Source organism: Alosa sapidissima, chromosome 1 (assembly GCF_018492685.1).
Source record: "Alosa sapidissima isolate fAloSap1 chromosome 1, fAloSap1.pri, whole genome shotgun sequence".
Lineage (NCBI taxonomy): Eukaryota > Metazoa > Chordata > Actinopteri > Clupeiformes > Clupeidae > Alosa > Alosa sapidissima.
Window position 1 is genome coordinate 37647245 of NC_055957.1, and position 23247 is coordinate 37670491.

Sequence of the window (23247 nt, forward strand, 5' to 3'; positions counted from 1 at the left end):
ACAAGTTGGTTTAATATTGCAAACAACTCATATATATTATATTTTACCACATCTGCTCGTGGACTACTTGCGATAGCTTGCGGACCACCAGTGATCCCTGGACCACACTTTGAGAAACACTGGTCTACGAATATGACAGTGGTCCAGTCAAATCTTTTACTGTCTATGGTCAAATCCCAGCCGAGCTATAACTGTAGCTCGACTTACCTGTGCATGTACAGTAAACATACTGACTGACAAAAAATCAGAATGAGTAATTATAACAGACGAGTAGCCCTGTGGACACACAATATTGTTGGAAAATTGAGATGTGTGAAACACTATTTGACTCAAATGGTAATCAGAAATAATTTGTTATAAAAAAAAAGACTAAATGTGTTGACTAAAACTGACTAAGACTAAGATACCTTTAGTTTTCTTTTGACTAAAACTAGACTAAAATGATGAGACTTTTAGTCGACTAAAACTTGACTAACAAAAATGATGTTTGAATGACTAAATATGACAAAGACTAAAAAGGACATTTCGTCACAAGACTAAGACTAAGACTAAATTAAAAATAGGTGACAAAATTAACACTAGTGGGTGGGCCAGCAGCCCCATCAATAAGGCCTTCACTGCCGGGCACAAAAGGCCGCTTGTGCGGTCAGGGAGGGCGGCTCGCTGCTGCAACGGCCAACTTTGATGCAATTTATTCCACATTGAGTTGGTTCACACAACTCAGATAGCAGTTGACGGCATCTCTGCGTATTATGAAACAACTGTAACTGAATATATGGTTTCAACCTATTATTAACGTTTGACTGACTTTTTGAAAATGTGGAAAAACATATCAGCAAAAGTAATAGTGGATGTATTTTATTATTTATTTACAGCAAACAAGGCATAAAAACAATTTATTCATAGTCAATAGTGTTTGTTATACTTACACTAGGGGGCACTATTTAATCACTAAGAGCAACCTCAGTGTTTGTCACAGAGTTATTCATTGTGATGAATACATTTTAATTGAGGCTTGATAGCTTACATATGTCTGCACTCCACGGTCTATGTACACACACACACAAAACAAACAAAATACTTTTGTTTATGAAAACAGAGGTCATGATGAATTAGATGGTGTTCACAAAACAAACAAAATACTAGCAAAAGGATGCATGATATTAAAACTTCATTTAAATGTGGTCTTAAAACTATATCACTGAAATGACTACTCCCAAACACCAACAAGCATTACGATTAACTACAAAAACAGACAAATGCCTCCAAATACAAATAATGAGGTCCAGTCTTGGATTAAAACCTTACATAATTTTAGTGCATTGCATATCAACACTTCCCTGTATTTTAGACTGTCTAATCTGAAATGTCACTCAAATACTGTCCTAAAAAACAACAACATTGTGTTTACTAAGGTATATTGATAAAAACACATTTATGTGAGGAACTGCAAGAGATTTTTGTTGTACTCAATTTCCTTCTATTAAGATTTTGTTGACGGAGTTGTAGATTAAATTTAACTTTTGTGATTTATCTAATAACATAAATACACATGCATACCCATTCAAAAAGAACAGAGAGGAAGAGAGAGAGGGGGGTAGAGAAATACAAACTGGTACATTTGCAAAAAACATGGTAAGTGTCTGTAGGTACAAGTATCCAAAAAATAATGGTTAAAAACTCTAAAATGAGATAAAAGACATACTAAATAGACAAAAACTTTGCTCACACACTATCAATTTCAAAGATAAAGTAAACATTAAAACTCTTCATAAAGCCTCACTATCACATCTATTTGAACACTATATGACTTGGTACTGGAACAACCTGCCAGCCTCACATTTTAGAAGGACCTCTTATCAACAAGGGATTATATATTTGCTATAATTGCAAAACTATATAGCGAGTTGACATGTTTTTGTAATGCTTTGTAATCTGTGGGGGCCACTTTCAGTGACATCCAAACTCCAGGCGGCCATGTCACTTGTATGAGGGGGAGGGAGATGGAGAGAGCTGAGAGCATGGGGATCTCTGTCTAGGAGGCAGTGAACTTCCTGAGTGTGATGACGATGAGTGCCAACAGCACAGACGCCCCCAAAAACACAGCGATGACGATGGCGGTGATGGCACCCGGCCCTAAAACACCTACACACAGACAACAGGACCCAGCTGCCATTATACGTCATGTCATGACAAACTCAGGTTTGTACACATTATCACTACCACTAATTACCACACACATGCAATATTTCTGATGAAACCACCTTTCATTAGAACAAAATGGATTTACTATTCTAAATATTATTCACTATTATATTATCTAGTAATATTAGGCATACAGTCCTGTTTCTTATGAACTGTTAATTAGTGAACAGAATAAAATATTGTTCTGCTAAAAATCATGTGTGATTCAGCTAATTTATTTTAGTACAAAAATATATTACATACAGAAAGAAGGTTTGGCTTCAACCAATTTTAGTGCAAATACACATGACTAATAGAGAGAGTGTTCTGCTTTCTGAAAATATTTACAGTTTGTGGCAACAGTTTGTGACTACACAAATGAATGGAATATAAAACCTATATAAAGCATTGACCAAGCTTTGTGGCCACTGGCTGGACAGAGCTCGACAAAGTGCATATCCTGTCTGCAGTGGCCTCACCTTCATCCTCATCCACAACTGTTGGGTGTGTCATGTCCTCATAGTCAAAGGTGAAGGCGTTTTCCGTCAGCTCCTGAAAGGGGTCCTTCGTGGTGACATCTAAGGCTCCTCCACCAGACAATGTGTCCTGGTTCTCACTTTGTAGTGTGGGATTAGGATCAGCAACTGTTTCTGTGGAAACAATTTTCAGTCAGTCACAATGCTCTCTTCTTGGCAAGTAGTGAAGAGGTAAACAGGTCAGCCCTTCATGATTGCCATGACAAACAGCACCTTTAGAGCTTGAGGGCGCTGACTGAATTCTGTAAGGAGATGACTGTTCCTTCAGGATGTTATCAAGATGACTAAGGTAGTGGCTTATTTAGTTGAACATAAAAGCAAGGCAGCAGAGAGAGGGAGAGAGTGGAGGGGGAGAAACAGTTAGTCACAGGGCCACTTTGATGCTACGGGGAAGAGGGGGTTGGGGCTGGTGAGGTCTGAGTAATGGCTGCTCTGTGCTGCCATGCCGGCTGCCCATTGGTGATGCTAAAAGAGGGCCTTTGTGTCTTGGCTACAGGTAACGTTGGCAGCGTGCTCCTCCTCTCTCCTCCCTCCATTTTCCCCTCCGTCCTCGCATTTCCTGCGCTCCTCTCACATCTCCCGCTCACATTCCACAGCTCCTGGCATGGAGCGACCACGCGACTTTTCACACCCACACCATAGTCATGGCAACATGACCCTGGTTTCCCATGTCACCCCTCTCCCACACCTTCTGCATGACTGACACCAGAGGGGGGTGGGGGGGTTGACCTGAACACTGTGGAGCGCCTCCAAATCGATGCTAAAAACAGCAAACAGGAATCTGGGATCTCTCCTTCCTAGCTATTCAATGAAATGAATCACCTCATCTTTTCAGCAAACAGTTACGAGCATGTTCACACACACACACAGCATTTATATACAGGGAAAAATTAGTCAACAAAAACAACAGACGCTGTACCCACATCTCAGGAAGTCACCATCGCAGGTGTTACATAACCACCCTTCCACCAGGACACTTGGTAGAGTGGTTGATCTCCTTTGACAGGGCCAACGAGTGTCATTTGGCGCGCGGCGCAGAGGTGTGAGCGAGTGGAGGGGTATTTTTGATAATGGGGTGTTTACTCTCAGACGCACGGCTGCTTCCTGAGCAGCAGTGAGCCACAGGTACGGGCCCGCGGGCCCCCGGCCAGCAGCCCCATCAATAAGGCCTTCACTGCCGGGCACAAAAGGCCGCTTGTGCGGTCAGGGAGGGCGGCTCGCTGCTGCAACGGCCAAGCCCAAATCTAGCCCGGGCACTGCATGTTAAACAACCTTGTTTATGAAACAGTCTGTGGAAAGGCTCGGACTGGGGATGAGCAGATTGAGAAATGAGGGAGCGATGGCCCTCCCCCTCAAGATATTCCGTTTGCGTTAGCCAGGCCCTGTGTACACGGTTTTAGTTTTTGGGGTATTTTTCCTGTACTCTGTATTTTGAGCTGTGACTTGATGGGTTCACTATGGTCGTGTGAGGCTGCATCTGACCAGGCTTTCGTCTGCTGTGGAACATCCATGTCCCAACGGTTTTCACATCACTACAGATGCAGGCCTAGATTATGGGGCCTACTTCAACAACACACAAACACCTTTTAGTCATTTGTCCCCTTGAACACACTGATTAAACAGTATTTTAGTGACCCGTATCATATAAACATGCAATGATATTCCACAGTTTGGAATAATTGCAACAGAAGTTCTATGGGTTATTGAAAACAATGTCACCTGTTCTCTTGTTCTGCAAAAAATGTTGAATGGTAAATGCTAACATCTAGCAAAAACAAACAACTGTCACCTGATGACCCCTGGTCTGGATTTCACATTGAGCAGAGAGATGACAAAGACTGAAAACAGGCGTGTGTGAAGGCTTGTGGATCCACATAAGGTGGGGGGCACACTGGGGCCCATGTCCTCAGTTCACCTCTGTTTGTTTGGTGGGGAGACAGGCAGCTATGAACAAAACCAGCAGACAGAGGCCCTGCTTGTGTGGGTGGCGTCAGGAGTCATCCGTACCACTCGCCACGGCCACGACACACCTCAGAACAGGACACAAACAAGCTGGACGCTTTTGGAATTCCGACTTAAACTCAACCCCCATGCTGGTAAATGACCAAGTTTGATGCCAGCATTGGCCCAGAAAATAATGTTTACATGTCTGCTAATAGTTATGTAGACTTTTGAAGACAATATTGAAGAGAACATTTATGCAAACACCTTGTCTTGCACAAATCCACCCACACTTACTGAATAACATGGAATTCATTTTGATCTCTTCTGACCTGTCAGAAAAGAAAACCCACGACTTGATATCCAGTACACAAGAATGAGCCAGACTTATGTGCCGTCTCGATCATTTAACCCAGCAATCAGAATGTTGAATGCCATCTAACCACTTTTTTTCCAACTAAACTTAACACTTGAACAACAAATCAAAGAATGAATTGCCATCTTTTACCCACCATAATTCTAATCAATCACTTTTGAGCTGTCTAAGAATTTGGTGCCATAAGGGTACAGGAGATGAGGTGAATGAATAGGCAGGGTGAGAGATCATGAGAGAAAATCATGAGGTCAGGGTGCCTTCTTTGTTCAGTTGCGGTGGCCTTAACCTTTGGTCCCTAGCCTTTGTGTGAGTGTGCTGATGGGCTGTTTTGGTGAGGTGCACCACAGCCATATCTGACTCATTCCTATTTCACAGCATTTTTCAGGCTTAACACTGATACGCGAGAAAGCAAGAGACCGCAAGGCTCTCATTCCGTCCGTTCAGCCCTAAGAACTGCCAACAGTACAATCTACAGGCAGAACATTTCCAATAGCTAAAAAACATTTTACTCTCTTGTGGTTAAATGAAACAAGAACTTAAGGCTATATTAGAACAATTGTAAAATAATTTTAATTAACATCAAAGAGAAGAGTAAGCGTTATTTACTTTATCTTCAATGATCTCTGTAGCAAATCACCATCCTCATGAAATGTGAGCATTGACATTCAAAAATTAAAGTCTACAGGGGTTTTTTTGTCACTGAGGCACCTTTGGAGAGCAAGAGGAGTTTCCAAAGCCATGGGCATACAGAAAAGAAGCAACATACACATACATAGACTACTAACTTCCTCTCCAGAACTGGTAAAATGATGAAGGCCTTAGTATGCACTCACCCACATGATTAAACAATCACCTCAATCACAGGGTCAGTTTCCCATACGTGGTTGGAGCCTAGTCCTAGACTCTGAAATTCTCCACTGATCAAACTTTTAGTCTAGGACTAGGCTTAGTCCATGTACAGGAAACTGGAGCCGCATTACTCTCTGGCCTCATGTCTCCTGTCCTGTAGTGTAGGCGAAGCGCTGTACCTGTCTGTGCGAGAGCCACACATAGGCCCAGCAGTGCCAGCAGGACGAGTCGGGGAGCGCTGGAGCAGGAGCGGCTGGACATGGCCATGGTTCTTCTGAGACGTCTGAGGGCAACCTCCACAGCTCCACGGGCATGGGTCTGCTGAGGGCCAGCCTCCACACAGCAGTTGAGGAAGAGGGAGAAGAGGGAGGGAGGGAGAGGAGGGGCGTCGTCTGGGACAGTGTGCACTTTGTGAACACCTTTAGCAAGCGCCCACCCACTTCAAGCCCACTCAAGACACGTAGTGGAGAAGCACTCAGGCCTCACCAGTCAACCCCCTCGCAGTGTGAACTCGCATCTGTCTTCAGTTCTGATGTGACATCACTCAGTCATACTGACCAGGGGGAAAATGCCTTTCTCTTTTTTTCCCCTATTTGAGATGCTCAAGATGCTAAAATGTTTTCTTTTTTTACTCAGCTTACTTGTAGACTGCCCACTTCCCACACACACTTGAAAAGTAATGTAAGCGATGCAAGCATTTCTTTACAAATTCAAGAACTGTGAAAGTACACCCTCTCCAGAAGAATACAGTATTTAGCACGAAAACATACCCTTGTCTTTTTAAAAGGTTTCACTGACTTAATTACACAACTCAGCTAATGTCATATCAGTCATATTGGTTTATAAGAACCATGATAGGAATTATAAAGCAAAGAATAAATAATAATAATAAACTAATTAATAATAATAATAAATAATAAACAGTATTTAAAGAACCTTTCGAAATATTTTTTCCAAATGAAGTCATAAAACTAGTCATAATGAAGTCATAAAACTAACTCAGACTTTAGTAAATGCCCCAATATTCTGTAGGTTTCCCTCACCACGTTTTATTCTCCATTCCTTCTCCTGGCCAATGTAAAGAAGCTCCTACACCATGTGTACATGCTCAGATAGTTCCATAGTGTGCATTGGTAATGACATTTTACAACTCCAGTCACGAAAAGCCTTTTACAGAGACGCAAGAGATGTAAAACAGCCCACACAAGAGACTGTTGATTTATTTCATACTGCAATAAAAAAGTATGACTCCGTTCATTCAACGTTTCCATATATTATAATACAGATGCAGATTTGAAAGTTTATTCTTTAAACAGTCTAATATTTTACAAGAAATGGATAACTACTTGGAACTTTCAAAACATGTCCTTAAAACAGGACACTGGTGAATCACATCCTTAGGTCCTACAACACCATCGTCCACGAACAACCGTCAGCATACAGGAAGGAGAATGAAGAGGAGGGCGAGGCAAAAACAGTTGGGAAAACATCAATAAATAATAAAAAAAAAAAGACATTTTTCTTTAAATCTTAATCGTTTTTCCTCTTTTTAAATGCATGACCCTCATTTTCACAATTGAAAAAAAGAAAAAGGAAAAAAAAAAAAATTTGATTGTGGGGGCTACCCACTGGCCGCTGAGGCCGACGTGCTGAGGTGAAGTCCGGTCCTGAACCACACCTGTGTTGATCCAACAAGGGTCCTCTCCCAACGCAGACACACAGTCCAGCTTCAGCTGTTTTACTTGGTGAAGCCTAGTCTGAGTCGAGCTCTGGGGTTTTTTCCCCTGTAAGAACCTCTTGGCGGTTGGGCATGACACTGGTGTCAGGAGGCTCCCAGGATCTATCCACTGCTTGGAATTTGACATGGAAGGGAGGTGGGGTGGGGCAGACAGAAAAAAAAACAAAAAAACAGAAGAGTAGTGATGGGGTGGGTGCGGGGGAGGCTGCTGTTCAGATGGGAAATAGTCATGGGAGTGAGGGGGGGCATCAAGTTGAGCTGTCCCTTTCCAAGTCCTCAAAAGTCCTCCACTGTCTCGATCTCACCCATGTTCAACCTCTCAGAGGCGGCATTGACCGAAAAACCTGCATGGAAAACAATGGAGACACTGAAAATCACTGACATTCTACTCATCAGAGCTGTATCATAAATGTGTGTCACTATGTCTTGTTACATAGTGAACCAAGTCAAGAATAATGGATCATTGCAGACTTCTTAAACTTAGACACTTTTATAATACGGTTTTATAATAAGTTTTAAGGACTAGGTTTGAGGGGGACATTTGTGGATGAATAGAGTACTGAAGCCATGACGTAGCGTTGTCAAGGCAGCAATTTCACTGGATCTAAACAAATCAATCTAACCATAGTAGTCACTATAGCGGTGGCTTTCTTAATCTATTTCAATAATTTTACAACGTTTCTAAGACGTTAGTATATTTTTTTACACTGTAGGAATCACATACCGTATTTTCCGGACTATAAGTCACACTTTTTTTCATAGTTTGGCTGGTCCTGCGACTTATAGTCAGGTGCGACTTATATATGAAAAAATGTATAATTGAACATGTTTTTAAATGTTAATTTATATTAACTGACATTAACCCTACGTGAAACATTACGTCTACAGCCGCGAGAGAGCGCTCTCAAATGCACAAGTCCTGTGCACTTTCAGTCAGAGATTAGTGCTTGCACTACGCCTGAAACACACGTGCAGACCTAAATCGTCAAATTATGGCAGGGATTCTATTTATAGCCGGGCCTCAGATTTGGACAAATAAAAGCCAGTATAATTTTGTTTCAATTTAACTCATGAAAGAGCTCTTAATATTTTATATTGTTGGTTGGTATTGTTGCCAATGAAAAGTCATTGTCCTACACCATGAGTCTCCAACACGTTGCTCTCATTGCTCTTAAGCTAGTCGCATGCCGCCCCTCTGAGCTAGAAGCTGAAGTCGAAATCCCGACACTATGAAACTTAATAGTAAGCCATTAAATACCCCACAGATTTCAGTGGTTATCAGTCCCGATATTTAGCAATATAATCAACAGTACAAATGTAGCCTAAATTAAATCTCAAATTGAACATCTGCTTTTGATAGCCATGCCGCTCCAAACGAAAAGTAGGCCTATGTCTCACAATAAAACGCAAGAAATAAAGGACTATATAGCTGACTCAATACAAGCCATGGCCAAATAAAGGTGCTGTGCTTTGCGCAGCCTAAATTTGAGGATTTACGAGTCTCCTAAACATTCCTCACCCGTTATCTAGACATGCATGAAAACATTTGAAAAAAAAAAAAAAAAAAAACACACTGCCATGTAATATTTGATGAATAGTGAAGTAGGCCTAATGTGCGTTCCTTGTCTGTAGCTGTCTGTTCACGTCCACAATCGAACGTCAAATAGAGAAGTCATCCATGTTCTCTCGCGTTATAGCCTAGGCGGTCATGCTTCTGCGTTTGCAAAATTCCTGACGGTTCCTGATCGCTAAATGTTTGTTTTCCTTTCCTGTCGATAGCGGTTGATGTTGAAGCACCTATAATTTGACTTCAGCGGTGACAAATCCTGCTGAGAGAGAGAGAGAGCAACGAAAGAGAGGCACCCCCAAAGTGGTCATGAACGCGCGTGCGTGTGTGTGTGTGTGTGTGTGTCTCTGCAAGGGGTTCAATTGAAGTTGGTCCGTCAATAGTCCCGCATTCAGGCCACTCCATTATTATATTAATGTCAGACAGGGTACAGGGTAAAATGTGTGGGAATCTCTCGCATTAAGATGGCTAGATTTGCGGGACTTTAATTATTATGCTCAATACTAAGTAATAGTAATTTATTCGCAATACCCGCAATTCCACATTTTTAGCTAAATTTTTTATGTACCACATCAGCATTTGAGTTAAGTGTTTTTTTTTGTAAATTGCTTTACAATTAGCGTCGGGCCTTGTCAGCAGCCTTCGGCTTGCCTCTTGCCACTATTCACTCCATCGTCTTCATTAACATTCCCTGTAGAATTCTCAATTCTTGGCCTCAATGTGTAAAGTTATAGTCTATTCTTAGTCTTGGATTTTGTGAAATACATTTCTAAATATCACCTGCTTGCTGCAGCTTCGGTCTGCACGTCCATTTAAACCTGCATCTTTTTCTCTCCCGAGCATTTAATCTGCTGCCAGCTTGTATCTCCACGTCGTCCAAAATGCTTGATTGCATTGCATTCTCCACATTTCTAGCTACATTTTCATGTACCACATCAGCATTTTTGTTCTTTGAATCTTTTGTAAATTGCTTTACAAATACCGTCGGGCCTATAGGCCTATTGCCATGGCTTGCCTTTTGGTGCACCTCATGGCATTTTCTTTCAGTGAATCTTTTGCTTTGCAATTACCTTCCTGCCCTCATCTTGGCTGCCTTCACTCCATCTTCATTAATCTTTTTGGCCTCAATAATCCAGTTACATAGTCTCTGCTTTTGGTTTTTGATTTTGTGAAATACATTTCTAAATAAATGCGACTCCGGTGCGACTTATATATGTTTTTTTCCTGCTCATGACGCATTTTTTGACTGATGCGACTTATACTCAGGAGCGACTTATAGTCCGGAAAATACGGTACTACAACATATATTCATTCCAACACGATCAAATTTGTGACTACAGAGTTTTATTTTAGCATCGGTTTCCTCCGTAAAAGAGACCTACACGTTTAGCCTACATTTAAAACAATTTATTAGCTAGGTATCATGCCACATGTCTACATTCAATGCTATTTAAGCCACTTCGAAAGTTTGTTTAGATCCAGTGATTCTGCCGTCATGGAAACGGAACATCACACTTCGGTATTCTATTGTTAAGGATGCAATAAGCTATGCAAAAGATCAAAAAGATGATCAAAGCTTACCGAGGAGGCTGGGGTCTGCTCGAACCATCTTCTGCTTTTTCTTCTTTTTCCCTGATGTCACAGTCTCAAAGCGCTGCTGCTGCTGGAGGCTAGTGTGGTTGGACTGAAGAACTTGTTGTGGTGTCGTTCCCCCCCAAACAGAGCCCTGCTGCAGTAGAACACCACGCAACACAAACATGCACAGGAAAAAAAAGAGTCAGAACTTCCAGCCAAGTGCACCTCTCAAACGACAGACAGACAGATTTGCAACCAGCCAGAGTGGTCAGACTACCACACCCAAGAGGGCTGTTAGTGTCCAAGAACACAATGAATAATATGAGTAGATTCATCTGTGCCCCAGTCTTGCTGGACACCACCCACACACACAAACAAACACACACACACACACACACACACACACCTGCTGTGGTTTCTGCTGCTGGATCTGCTGCGGTTTCTGTTGATTGGCATTCTGTTTGGCACGGCGCTCCAGGAACTGTTTGGCAAAGTCCTTGGCCTGGGGCGTGTCACCGAGGTAGGCTCTGACGTAGTCATGCACTTCATAGGGGGAGTCCACCTCCTTCAGGAAGGATGCAAACGTAGGAACTGTGGAGGACAGTCAAACATTAACAACACTCAGTCACAACTCCAGCATCTGCCTGGGAGAACCGTATTAAAATACAGAAGGTGTTATAGCAAAGTCCTTTTAGGCAAGTCCCTCCACTCGGTGGACATATTGCAACGTTTTTTGGGCACTTATCGGGCATCTATTTCGGCAGAAATGCGTATGTGCAAGACTTCACGACACCAATCTTGCAGCAGCGGCGAGATCACAACACATGATTGGCACGATGTCGTCACAACACACCACATTATTGACTCAATTTATTCACAATACAGCACATGATTGGCTCAATGTATTCACATGTAGACGTTTTGCCATGGAAGGGGTGTGATGTGTAGACAACTGCCATATTGGCGTTACAAACTAACCCCATGCATTTCTATGGAGGATTTTTTGAGTGCTGTGGTTGCTGTGGAAAGTCTCTGGTTATAGTGACATGGTCTTACTTCAGAGAACAGAAATGAGTATATATACTATGTAATATCGGTATTTTGGGCACAGTCCTGACCGGAAAATGTAACTTCCGAGCACATTCACCTGAACTGGCAGTTACGATGAACTCAATTGCTAAGCAGATGGGTCATACTGAAACATGAAAGTGGCAGATTTGCAAGTGTGTGTGTGTGTGTTTCCAGCTCACCGTCCAGATTGTTGGCAGTGTTGAGCGTGTGCAGAGTCTGCTCACACCACTGCATGAAGCCATCTTGACTCTTATTGGCTGCCTGGAACAGTTTTAGCAACTTTTCCTCTTCCTCCACTTTCTTATTGGCTTTCCCACTCACTGAGTTACTGCACCCCACACAGAGACATACAACACAGTAATTAGTGCAAGTAATAGACACCACGATCTTAAAACGAATGTGTTGAAAACAACACAACCTGCGTTGTTTAACACATCTCTGTGTCCTGGTAGGGACAACACATTTGTTTTAAGAGTGCACCTCACCTTCAGAGATGTAAACCATGAAAATATTTTTACAGTTTATGACAATTGACAAATGGGGAGGGAAGTATATCAGAAAAATTGTAAAGATTCTGAAGCACTAAAAACCCTGATCCATTTACACACACACACACACACACACACACACACACACACACACACACACACACACACACACAAAGGGCGCGTGTGAGACGTGACAGACGTGTCTGCGGATAGGAGTAAGCGGAGGCTTGTGGCGGCACCGGCACCTGAGGTTAGCGTTTCCCTTGCTTTTCTGAGAGCTGGCCTTGCGTGGGGGCGGCTGAGCAGCTTCCTTTACAGCCTCGTCCCAGAAGCCTACGTTGGAGTTGTGAGTGTCGCCCCAGATGCTGCTGGTGTCCGAGCCCCAGGTGGAGCCACCGCCACCACTCACAGAGCCCCACACAGAGCTGCTCAGCGTGTTCTGTGGAAGGGGGGAGGGGAGGGGGGTCAAATCACCATCTCTGATATTTCAACACAGTTGTCTTATCAGAACCTTTTTCTCTAGCAGACAAAAAAAAGGTAAAAAGGTAACACATCTGAATGACAGCAGAAATACAGAAACCCTTTAAAAGCCACAAGGGCAACCCACAGCAGGGTTTCTGTGGGCCGGAAATTACTTTTTTTTTTTTGTCAGCTAAAACTTCTAAAACTGATCAACTAAAATTTTGCCAGTCAAAATGTCCAGTAATAAAGCTAATACAAAACATTCAAACTTAACATTAAAGTAACATTAAAGCAACACCAAAGAACTTTCCCTCTGTCGCACGCATGCTATTTGTTTATCCAGCACCGGCTTTGTAAATAACGATGTCCATAGACAAGGTAGAATATGTTGCACGATTTATGAAAGTACGATGTATTGAGACATCAGATGCAAGTCAAATTTGTAGTTTCCTATGTCTCATTCCATCGAACTACAGATCCGCTACCCAATCTGGCAAACTTACATAGTGCGGTTATTATAGCCGACAGAGGGTCGCGAAGAGAATGCAGAAGTGCCGTTCACCCTGTTACGAGTTGATGAACCACTGAAACGATTTTGGAAACGATATTTTAAAGGTACAAAAAACTCTTTGGTGTTGCTTTAAATTGAGACTTTTGACCATTGTGATTATTATACCTGCAAGTTTCTGGGTTTGTTTCATGATCTGATGCAACTCTAGATGCCGGCATCCTAAATGATGCGGTTGTGTTTGCTGAAAACATTTTTTGCTGAAGTAAACAAACGATTTATAGTATTTCTCTCAACTCATAGTCTCATCTGTCTGAACTCGGGAATATTTTCGCAATGACCTTGTGAGCAACAGAAAACAATGCATTTATTTAGTCATCAGGGTTCGTACCCCTATTCCAAGATCAAATTCAAGCACTTTTCAAGCACTTTCAAGGTTAATTTTCAAGCTTTTCCAGCACTTTACAGCGGTGGCAAATAACATATTATACGAATATACTAACTCAAAATGATTTTTACTTTATCATTTAGAGATGGTTTTAACAGAGAAAATTGTATTTCTTAATAGCAGGAAAAGAAATTAAAGGAAAAATAAAAAATGTGTCACCTGTCTGGAAGTAGACTTTGCTTGCTATCTAATTGGCAGAGTCAATATACCAAAAAAAAAAACATTAAATAAATAAAGAAATAAAATAAAAACAAAAATCACTCATCAAATAACTATTCTTTGCTGAATATGTGAACTCAAACTAATGTTAAGGCTCACTCTTTCATGACAGTCAAGACTGACTACCGTATTTTCCAGACTATAAGTCGCACTTTTTTTCATAGTTTGGCTGGTCCTACAACTCAGGTGCAACACACACACACACACACACATATATATAGTTTTTTTTTTTTTCCCTCTTCATGACACATTTTTTGACTGGTGCGACTTATACTCCGGTGTGACTTATATTCCGGAAAATACAGGTATGTCTCTTTCTTGCCTACAGCTGCATGCAGACAGGCCTACATCTGTTATCATGACCTACCAACCAGTAGGCTAGCAATGTGGAGATGTGACGTTGGGTGACATGAAGATGACCGAGTTGTCATATAATTGGATAAATCCAACTTCTTGCCAAACGGCACGATATGCATATGCATGGTGTTTTAATGTCCTTTCCACTTGTAGTAATAAGTATTAAACCACAAAACTCTGCTCCAATTGGTTTTGAGGATATTTCTACTGATCTCTGCTCCATCTTTAATTAAGAATGCTCTGCTTCTCCTCATCAGAGTAGTGAATGTTGCATTTATAAATTGCAGGGTCATAGGCTGCAGAGCTTGTACCTTCTGACACAGTGAGTGTCACATCTTGACTCTCACTCACTTGTGAGGGCCCTTCGCCTATTATTTCCCTATCTTCTCCTAACTCTTTCTCCTTATTTCCACCTTTCTGTCTGATTTCTCCTGTCTCCTGTGTAAATAACTGACCAATAATCAATATCATGCTTAGAAGTCAGCCTTTGTTCAGGTCTGAGGATTATTTATTTTGAACAATGGATTTGTGGGTATTGAAGTTTACTTGAGCTGCGTGTGAGAGTGTGTTGCGTTCGTTAGTTAGGACATAGCTCCGCGATAGCAGAGTCAACTCTACTTTCGTTTTGACATGTCAGAGGCTACAACTACATGTTGTGTGACGGTGCGTTGATGCAAGGATAATTGCTATTTTTAATTAATAAATACAACAAAATTTGAAGAAAGGTGACCTCTATGGTAAATACAGCCATAGACATGACTGGTGCGGTTTTGCATTCACATACCATAAAGTTTCATCTCCCTTTTCAACCTAACTTTCTCCTTGTCTTCCAATGATTGAAGCTAAGTAGCCTATTCGATAATATGTTAGCTTTAATGGCGACCTAGCTAGCAATGCATCATGACCCTACATGATTTCTGTTCAGCAGTCCGAAATAGCGGTTTTCTAACCAACGCTCATTAAAACTCTCCGACTTTCTGCATCTAATATGCTAAGCTAACTATTCCGTCAGATAGCCATTTGTGTCAAAAGAAATACACTTACAATTTTAAGCATTTTCAAGCACTTCATTCCGAAATGCAAGCACTTTTCAACCCTTGAAAACGCAACATTAAAATTCAAGCATTTCAAGCACCCGTACGAACCCTGAATCATGTTCAACTAAGAAGGCTTTAAAATAATTTGAACTTTAATTTCTTTTTTCACCTAGGTGTATAATGACAACAGTATTTCTTCTTTTTACACCTACCTCTAGCACTTTCCCTTACCCTTGAAAAGGAGTTACAGAGGATGGCAGCAGAGGGTGTTTTCACACCTATAGTTCGATTGATTGTCCACAGCAGGCAATCATTTGTTACAATGTAGCATACAGACCGGTTCGGTTTCACATGCGCATTGTTTCTAGACAGACCAAAATGTGTAATAATTGAGCAGACTACTCCGGCAGTAAACTTCCGGTCATGTTGCACACTGGAGCAACAGTCTCCTGGGGTGACCTTGGCTCTTATCTCCTATTACATTGTTTGCATGTCACTTTTGACTAATTGTGGAGTGACTGCGACTAGAAAATAATCTGATGTTGCCATGTAGCTTACTCAGCCCACCATACATCTATGAAACATTGTTTGTGCCTCCTCACGCATCCATGTTTGTCAGGACCAATCTCACATGCATTTATTTAAGTGAACAGAAAATTTAATTTAACTTAATTTAACCCACAATTCAGTGATCTTAACTCCCATAATTCATTCAGAGACCTGTTAGACCTGTTTGTTTCAGGTTTGCTTTCTCACGAGTGGGATCGTACCAAAGTTCGCTAGATAGTGCGGACCGAGAACACTTCTTTTTGGAGGTCTCGGCCGATTAATTTGGTGTGCACCCGAGTGTGATTGTTGCATTGCGACCAACGCAAGCGGACCAAAACAAAGGTCTCAAACGCACTCAACGCATTAAAGGCTGTTGGTGTGAAAACGCCCTGAAACTGTTTGGTAAGATGGTAATGGGACAACCCTTTAAGAGCGCGATAACTCACAGCTTTTATATGAAAAGACATGAGATGTTTTTCCTGGACATTTCTCTAAGTGAGATGAGCAGGGAAGTCCATTATATGTGCTTACTGACAGTGAGGTTTCCCTAAATAGACGTACATTTTGTAAAAATTATTCCTTTGCATTTACATTAAGATAAAAATGTCCAAATGAGTATAGTCGTTATACATTTCTAACATGCACCTGAATCAGATAAACAGGGAAGTGCAGAACATTTGCTGATGGATTATTTTGAGCTTCACCAGAAATTTAAATAAATAAAATTCTCTTACACACACCATGTGCTGTGTTAACATCATATCATGAACAGTGGTGTTTTTCAAAATGCGTTATAATGATGCAATTACGTACTCTACTGCACCTATATTAAATTAAAAGGCCTTTCTATACCTATTTTGCTTCGGATCACAGGCTGAACCTACACAAATGTTGTGCCCGGCCCGGAGTTTGTTTCATATTCACACGGCAACATTAAGAGCTCCATGCACGATTAATTTACTCTCATATTGATCAGACTGTTGCTTCAGTTTGATTAGAAACGGGCCAAGGCGCTGGACTCACGGCTCGATTCTGTTGGACAGGCGCCGGTGGCGGTGGCTGCGGCTGCTGCTGCGGCGGCGGCGGCGGCGGCGGCTGCTGCTGCTGTTGCTGTTGTGGCTGCTGCTGCTTCTGCTCCTTCCTCTGCTTCATCTGCTGTGCCTCTTCTCGCTGGATCTCCAGCAAGGACTTGGTTGCGGCCGGCTGCTTGGCCACGTTGCCCCAGCCTGAGAGCTTGGCCTGGGCCTGCTGGGGCTGCTGCAGCTGCTGGGCCTTCAGCAGCTCCTGCTGTTGCCGCTGCTGCTGTGGAGAACAGAGGCCAGTCAGGACACTGAGGAGCAAGAGGGCTAACGAGCCTCCATTTTCCATTTCCTCTAATGCAGCCAGGCAGCTACAGCGCTACACTCTGGGGGCATGTCTGAGAGCCCCCATGTACATGCCCACAGAGTGTAGCGCTGTAGCTGCCTGGCTGCATTAGCTACTGGCTATAGCAACTCGAGCTAGGCAAAACAGTTTGTTTTCGTTTTGTTTCATACCGACAGTACTCCGTGACCTCGAGAAACGGAGATCTATGTGAAAACTCGCCGGATTTCTCCTTTAATCCACCTTCCTCTAGTTCAAGTAGTTTTATTGCCATGTACTCATATAATTAATAATTCTTAAGTTCTAGAGCCATCTCAACTTAAAAAAATAAATTAAAAGCAGTAATTAAGAAGGTGTATTTTGTGTGTGTATGTGTGTGTGTGTGTGTGTGTGTGTGGGGGGAGGGGGTATGTTGTGTGTTTGGGTGGGGGTTCTGAGGTTGATTATCTATGGGGAATCAGATTTGTATTTCACATTAGTAGATTCGAGGCAGTTTCCAGTCAGCATTTCTTAATCAAATGGTCAAAATGTGCATGGATGGAAACCCAGTTATTGATGTAATGATGTCTCTATGGTGGGTGCATAGCCCAAGGAAAAACAAAACAGCCCTTAAAAGGTGCTAACAGCAGCCCACTACACTCACATAGTTAGCGTCAGTGGAAAGAGGGTAACACACACACACACACACACACACTTAAACACCATTCTGACTGCTGACCTCCTGTCGTGCTTGGCGTTCTTTTTCCTCTTCCAGTTTCTGGATCTCAGCGAGTGACAGTGCATTCTGGGACTGGGAAGTCAGGGAGGCAGACTGTTGACCCCACTTCGAAGAAGAGGGGAGCTGTAAAGGGTTGCAGAGAAAGTGCAACAAGTCAGCCTTGGTGTGCAACCACACACAAAGTTTTTTCCTGTTCTAGTTTCAATTTCCTGTTCAGACCCAAATGTGCTATGGCTAGCAAGTGCACTGATTGCGTCATGAGCAATGACCATGGAAAGAAAGCATTCAGTCCCATCGTGTCAGTAGAAAGCACTAACCCCAAACACCACCACACACTCTCCCCCTGCCACCGCGCCTGCAGTACCAGCCACCTGTGTGGGTGTGTGTGTGTGCGCTACCTTCATGTGGGCGAGCTGCTGCTGCTGCTGCTGCTGCTGCAGGCGCCGGAGGGCCTCCTGCTGCTGCTGCCTCTGCCTCTGCGCCTCCTGCTGCCGCTGGAGCTCCAGCTCGCGCCGCCGTTGCTCCTCCTGCTGCAGTGCCAAGGCTGCGGCCTCCGCTGCCGCCTCCTCCTCGCGCCGCTTCTCCTCCTCGCGCTTCCGCAGGGCCTCCAGCTCCTCCTGTTTCCGCCTCTCCTCTTCCTAAAGTCACGGTAACACAGAAGCCCATATTAACACCACGCTACATGGAGGAGAGCCTTATTACGGAGGGTTACTGAGGGCCCTGGAGGTGACGGGTGAACAAACCTTACAGTTGGTATTTTAAATCAGCCTTAGGAGGTCTTACCTGTTTGCGGAGGAACTCTTCCCTTTGCCTCCTCTCCTCCTTCTCCTCTTCTCTCCTTCTCTCCTCCAGTCTTCGGCGCGCCTCCTCCTGGGCTAACCTCTCCTCCTCCTCCTCCTTCTGCCGGCGCAACGCCTCCTCCTGCTCACGTTGCCTCCTCAGTGCCTCCTCCTGTAGGTGTCAAATTTGTGCTTATCAGTCCTGACAGCATGTTCCAAAGATGTTGCGTAAAATCCACTAAAGCTACCATGCTGTGGCTCCGGACCTGTTTCCTTCGCGCCAGCTCCTCCTCTTCCAGACGCTTTCGCTGCTCTTCCTCCTGCCGGGCTCTCAGAGCCTCTTCCATCCTCTTCCTCTCCTCCTCCTCACGTTTGGCCCGCAGCTCTGCCTCACGCCGCTCCAGCTCCAACTGCAGACATGCACGGACACGGACACACACACGGGGACACGGACACACACACACACGGGGACACACACACACACTTTATATACAGTGCCAGCTCCAAAGCCCTTGAGACATCAAATAGAAAACCCAAAAGATCTGACTGCATCAATAATGAGATGGGAATAGTTTTCAGGGTTGGCTCTCTGATCTTGAAAAGGTGTTCCTCACCTTCATGGCCTTGGCCTTCTCCAGCTGCTGGATCTGTTCCATGGTAGAGGCTGGTGCCATTGAGTCAATAGGCAAATCCCACACACTACTGCCCTCCCATGCAGCTGCAACACAGACACAAGCACACACACAGGGCTTATAGCAATAACAATGTCTGTGCCTGAAGTTATCAGACATTTATGAGGACGTCACATATATTGTAGCCTCATTGTCTATTTTCAAATCTTAAGCATGCCAGCTCACGCCTGAACACTTAAAGTCCTGCACACGCATTCAGAACATCTGGCAGAAACGGAAGCAAACACTACTGCTAGAATGACCTTTCTAGCCTGTGGTTGCTTGGCACAGATTTAAACACTCTTGTTCTGCAGCAGCATCTGTGTCATTCCCACTTTGACGGATCTCCCTCTACCTAGACGACATTGCCATCGGAACCAAAGAGAAGCGTGGGTGGAGTAGGAGTTTGTATTTGAGAAACGTACTGATAGGCGGTGCAGGCTGCATGTTGGGGGTACAGGAGGCCTGAGAGGAGGAGTTCTGCATGTCCCACACCGAACCAGAGTCCGGTACCGACATGGAGCGAGTGACCGGCGGCAGCAGAGGTTCTGAGGACCTGGAAAAAGAGACACTGTCTCTTCAGAGAGGCAACAGACACCCAAACAGCAGCTGATCGCGATCAGGTCGTCACCTCAGCCTACTTTGGTTATCTTATAGGGCTGTAACGATACACCAACCTCATGATTCGGTTTGTATCACGATTTTTGACCCACGGTTTGATACAAATCTCGATTTTTCTTTTCTTTCTTTTTTTGGGGGGGGGGGGGGGGGGGGGGGCTAGACATTTTATTAAATAACATTTTAATAATAGCCTCCCTTAGAACACCAGAAGATTACAATATAATATATCTTATTTTATATCCTTTATATTTGTCTGAATGACTGATATTTATGACAGCACACTTTATGCAGATTAGCCTAGGCTTACTATTTTTTATTACAACTCTACCTCTTTAATTCAGCTGTCTGGTTGAAGCCTGGAAATGTTGTAAACAAAGTAGCATAGTTGGCTAGCTTAGCCTATCAGTCTACTGATTAGACTGTTCAGTTCCCCCATGTGTGTTTAAGTTTCAAGATTTGTTCTCCTTGGGACAGGCCCTTTTGGGAAACGTTGGTATTGAGATGATCAGTCAACTTCAATGCAAGAGTTTTAAACAAATATGTGCAGCAATGATAGCTAATGATGCTAAGCGGATTTAATAGCAATTTAGCTAGTCGTCTTCTATGCGTCCTTGCTTTCACGATTGTGAATGTTTTATTTAAGTTGCGCGTGTTCATTGAGCAGGAGAGGGAGTGAGAGGGAGGGAGCGCGAGAGAGAGCGGGGCAAGGAGAGGGGATTTACTTCTATACTGTTTGGTAAAGTTGCACACATAGTCTACAATGAAAGCAAGGAGAGGTATGAAATTATTATTTATTTATTTGTTTTTGGACAACGTAGGCTACCGATAAGTAAAGCGGGAGATGTGGGTTGCTTTTGCGGCCGCGTAAGCTGCAAAGCAGTGCGTGAAACACTAGAAAGGGTGTGTCGCGATTCTGCCTTTTCACACCGCGACACAGTATCGTGGATATGAATGTCGCGATTTCGGGTTTGAATCGTATATCGTTACAGCCCTATTATCTTAACAACCTAATCTTGTAACCTCATAACACCATTACAGACAGAGGCCCAGCTATTTTCCTGTGAAAGAGAAGTTACGGTGACTGTTTCGGTGGCAGTCTCACCTCATCTTCAGGGCCTGGTGGAGGATCAGGTTGATCTGCTGCTGCTGCTGTGGCTGTGGCTGTGGTGGAGGTGGGGGTGCGGAGTTGAGAGCTGCTGCTTTCTGCTGGGCCAGGGCCTGCGCCTGCACAAACTGCTGCCTGCAGCCAGAGACATTACACACTTACTCAACACTACAGCGTCTCAGCCAGAGACATTACACACTTGGGTCATTCCGTGTCAAATCACCCAGTGGCTGGCAGGTTACCCTCTCCCAAAAAAAATCACAGGTGTTTGTAGACCAAACCCATGCATAAATCTTAAATAGTATATCTGTATCACTAATGGTTCCAAAACTACAGCCCTTTGAAGTTTCAAGTCATTTTAAGCATCGTGGTGAACAATCCTTTTTGTTCAACTTCCAACATTATTGGCTCTTTTGGTATTTCACACACATTAGTGAAACTATGTGAATAGAAGTACATTTTCCTGTTGAATTAAACAATCCAATCAAATCAGGTGTATCTTGTGTAATTCCCCCTCTGCAAATGGCTATAAATTCATTATGTGAAAAAACATCACCACCTTTGAGGGCATTCAAAAAGTATGTGACACAAATTCATCAGATTTTTTTCCCACTCATGTATGGATTATAAGGTCATGTCCATGCATTAACTTTGGTTGTTAACATTATCATATTGCCAGAGCATTTTTATTAAATTGGGCTTGATTTTCAAAAAGCCCATTTCCATCTTCTCATTTCACCACGTGGACAGTTAACAGGATTTTAAAATTTTTTACCATATATCATTCTGTATGTGAGGATCATCTGCCCAAAATTTGGGCTTGTTGCTGACTTTCTTCATTGAGATAAGATTTTTTACAAATATTGTCTATAAATCCACTGAATTTGTACTTCATCTGCAGTACCACTTTGCACCACATGTGGTGCTCTTTTAATACAATGGAAGTCAATGGAAGAGTAAGAGAGTCACTTGTTTGCTGCACATATCCAATCTAAACACACAGTTTATGGTTCATATGGTTCAAGTAAAAAGGGGTTTCTAAAATTCAGTGCATTGTCAGATGCAGAAAAATCAATACTAAAGATTTATCATCTTTTTACAAATGCCTCTTGGATCCACGAGTCCTCAAACCTTGTTATGAATACTTGTGATGGAAACACACATGGTCATCTTCATCAAGTGAAATACCTTGATGAACTGAATTTTAGAAACCCATTGTTTCTTGAATATGTTCCAACTTCTTTCCCAGATCACATGGAGACAAAGCACTGATCTCCATCTTGATGCTCTTTGTCTATGTATCACAGAGGACTGCATCCCATACATATGACGATGAATATAGACTTTGCCTAACCAGCTGGCTAGAAATTATTAAAGTACTCACATAGGCACTGATAGGTTGAAGCTGGTGTAGAAAACTCATTACAAAGATGGTAATTATGCTAAATCCTCTTGCTGCATGTATGATGACCAGTCAGTCTTATGTGTGTATAATTTACTTGATCAGTTTATTTTCTCTAAATAAGATTTATGTATGAGTAGTATGTTGTTCATGTTGCAATAATTATTTGGACCAATTCAACTATGAACCATAAACTGTGTGTTTAGATTGGATATGTGCAGCAAACAAGTGAGACTCTTACTCTTCCATTGACTTCCATTGTATTAAAAGAGCACCACATGTGGTGCAAAGTGGTACTGCAGATGAAGTACAAATTCAGTGGATTTATAGACAATATTTAAAAAAAAAATCTTCTCAACGAAGAAACTCGGCAACAAGCCCAAATTTTGGGCAGATGATCCTCACATACAGAATGATATGTTAAAATTAAAAATCCTGTTAACTGTCCACGTGGTGAAATGAGAAGATGAAAACAGGCTTTTTGAAAATCAAGCCCAATTTTAAAAAAATGCTCTGAAAATATGAAAATGATAACCAAAGTTAATGCATGGACAGGACCTTATAATACATATATGTGTAGGAAAAAAATCTGATGAATTTGTGTCACATACTTTTTGAATGAGAAGCCCTCAAAGGTGATGATGTCTTTTCACATTATGAATTTATAGCCATTTTCAGAGCTTT

The 23247-nt window shown here is 42.6% G+C and overlaps 2 protein-coding genes across 8 annotated transcripts in view; both read right to left on the reverse strand.

The window, feature by feature from the left end:
• Positions 1-842: 842 nt before the first annotated feature.
• Positions 843-6206, reverse strand: snorc (secondary ossification center associated regulator of chondrocyte maturation). Its single transcript, XM_042065273.1, has 3 exons — positions 6066-6206; positions 2664-2834; positions 843-2145 (listed from the first exon to the last, which is right to left on the reverse strand). The coding sequence occupies exons 1-3, from the start codon at positions 6151-6153 to the stop codon at positions 2036-2038; spliced, it is 369 nt and encodes a 122-aa protein (XP_041921207.1). The 5' UTR covers positions 6154-6206; the 3' UTR covers positions 843-2035.
• Positions 6207-7070: 864 nt separating this feature from the next.
• The window catches only part of gigyf2 (GRB10 interacting GYF protein 2), a 34475-nt gene continuing 18298 nt past the window's right edge, over positions 7071-23247 (reverse strand). For 5 of the 7 annotated variants that reach the window (XM_042062484.1, XM_042062413.1, XM_042062062.1 and 2 more), the window contains exons 17-29: positions 21159-21296; positions 19861-19991; positions 19379-19482; positions 19031-19174; positions 18769-18936; positions 18384-18623; positions 17986-18108; positions 16929-17207; positions 12571-12764; positions 12017-12165; positions 11173-11357; positions 10773-10920; positions 7071-7968 (exon numbers count right to left, since the gene is read on the reverse strand). In XM_042062484.1, coding sequence (XP_041918418.1) covers positions 7901-7968; positions 10773-10920; positions 11173-11357; positions 12017-12165; positions 12571-12764; positions 16929-17207; positions 17986-18108; positions 18384-18623; positions 18769-18936; positions 19031-19174; positions 19379-19482; positions 19861-19991; positions 21159-21296 — 2071 coding nt within the window. In that variant the 3' untranslated portion in view covers positions 7071-7900. The remainder of the gene's footprint in view (positions 7969-10772; positions 10921-11172; positions 11358-12016; positions 12166-12570; positions 12765-16928; positions 17208-17985; positions 18109-18383; positions 18624-18768; positions 18937-19030; positions 19175-19378; positions 19483-19860; positions 19992-21158; positions 21297-23247) is intronic. The other 2 variants (XM_042062343.1, XM_042062269.1) reach the window with 2 other exon arrangements.

Bases quoted from the DNA above. Each gene is read 5' to 3' on its own strand.
- snorc (XM_042065273.1), bottom strand. From the start codon at position 6,153: ATGGCCATGTCCAGCCGCTCCTGCTCCAGCGCTCCCCGACTCGTCCTG. The intron at 2,835-6,065 runs GTACAGCGCTTC...TTGTTTCCACAG, and splicing joins TGTGGCTCTCGCACAGACAG to AAACAGTTGCTGATCCTAAT. The intron at 2,146-2,663 runs GTGAGGCCACTG...GTCTGTGTGTAG, and splicing joins AGTTGTGGATGAGGATGAAG to GTGTTTTAGGGCCGGGTGCC.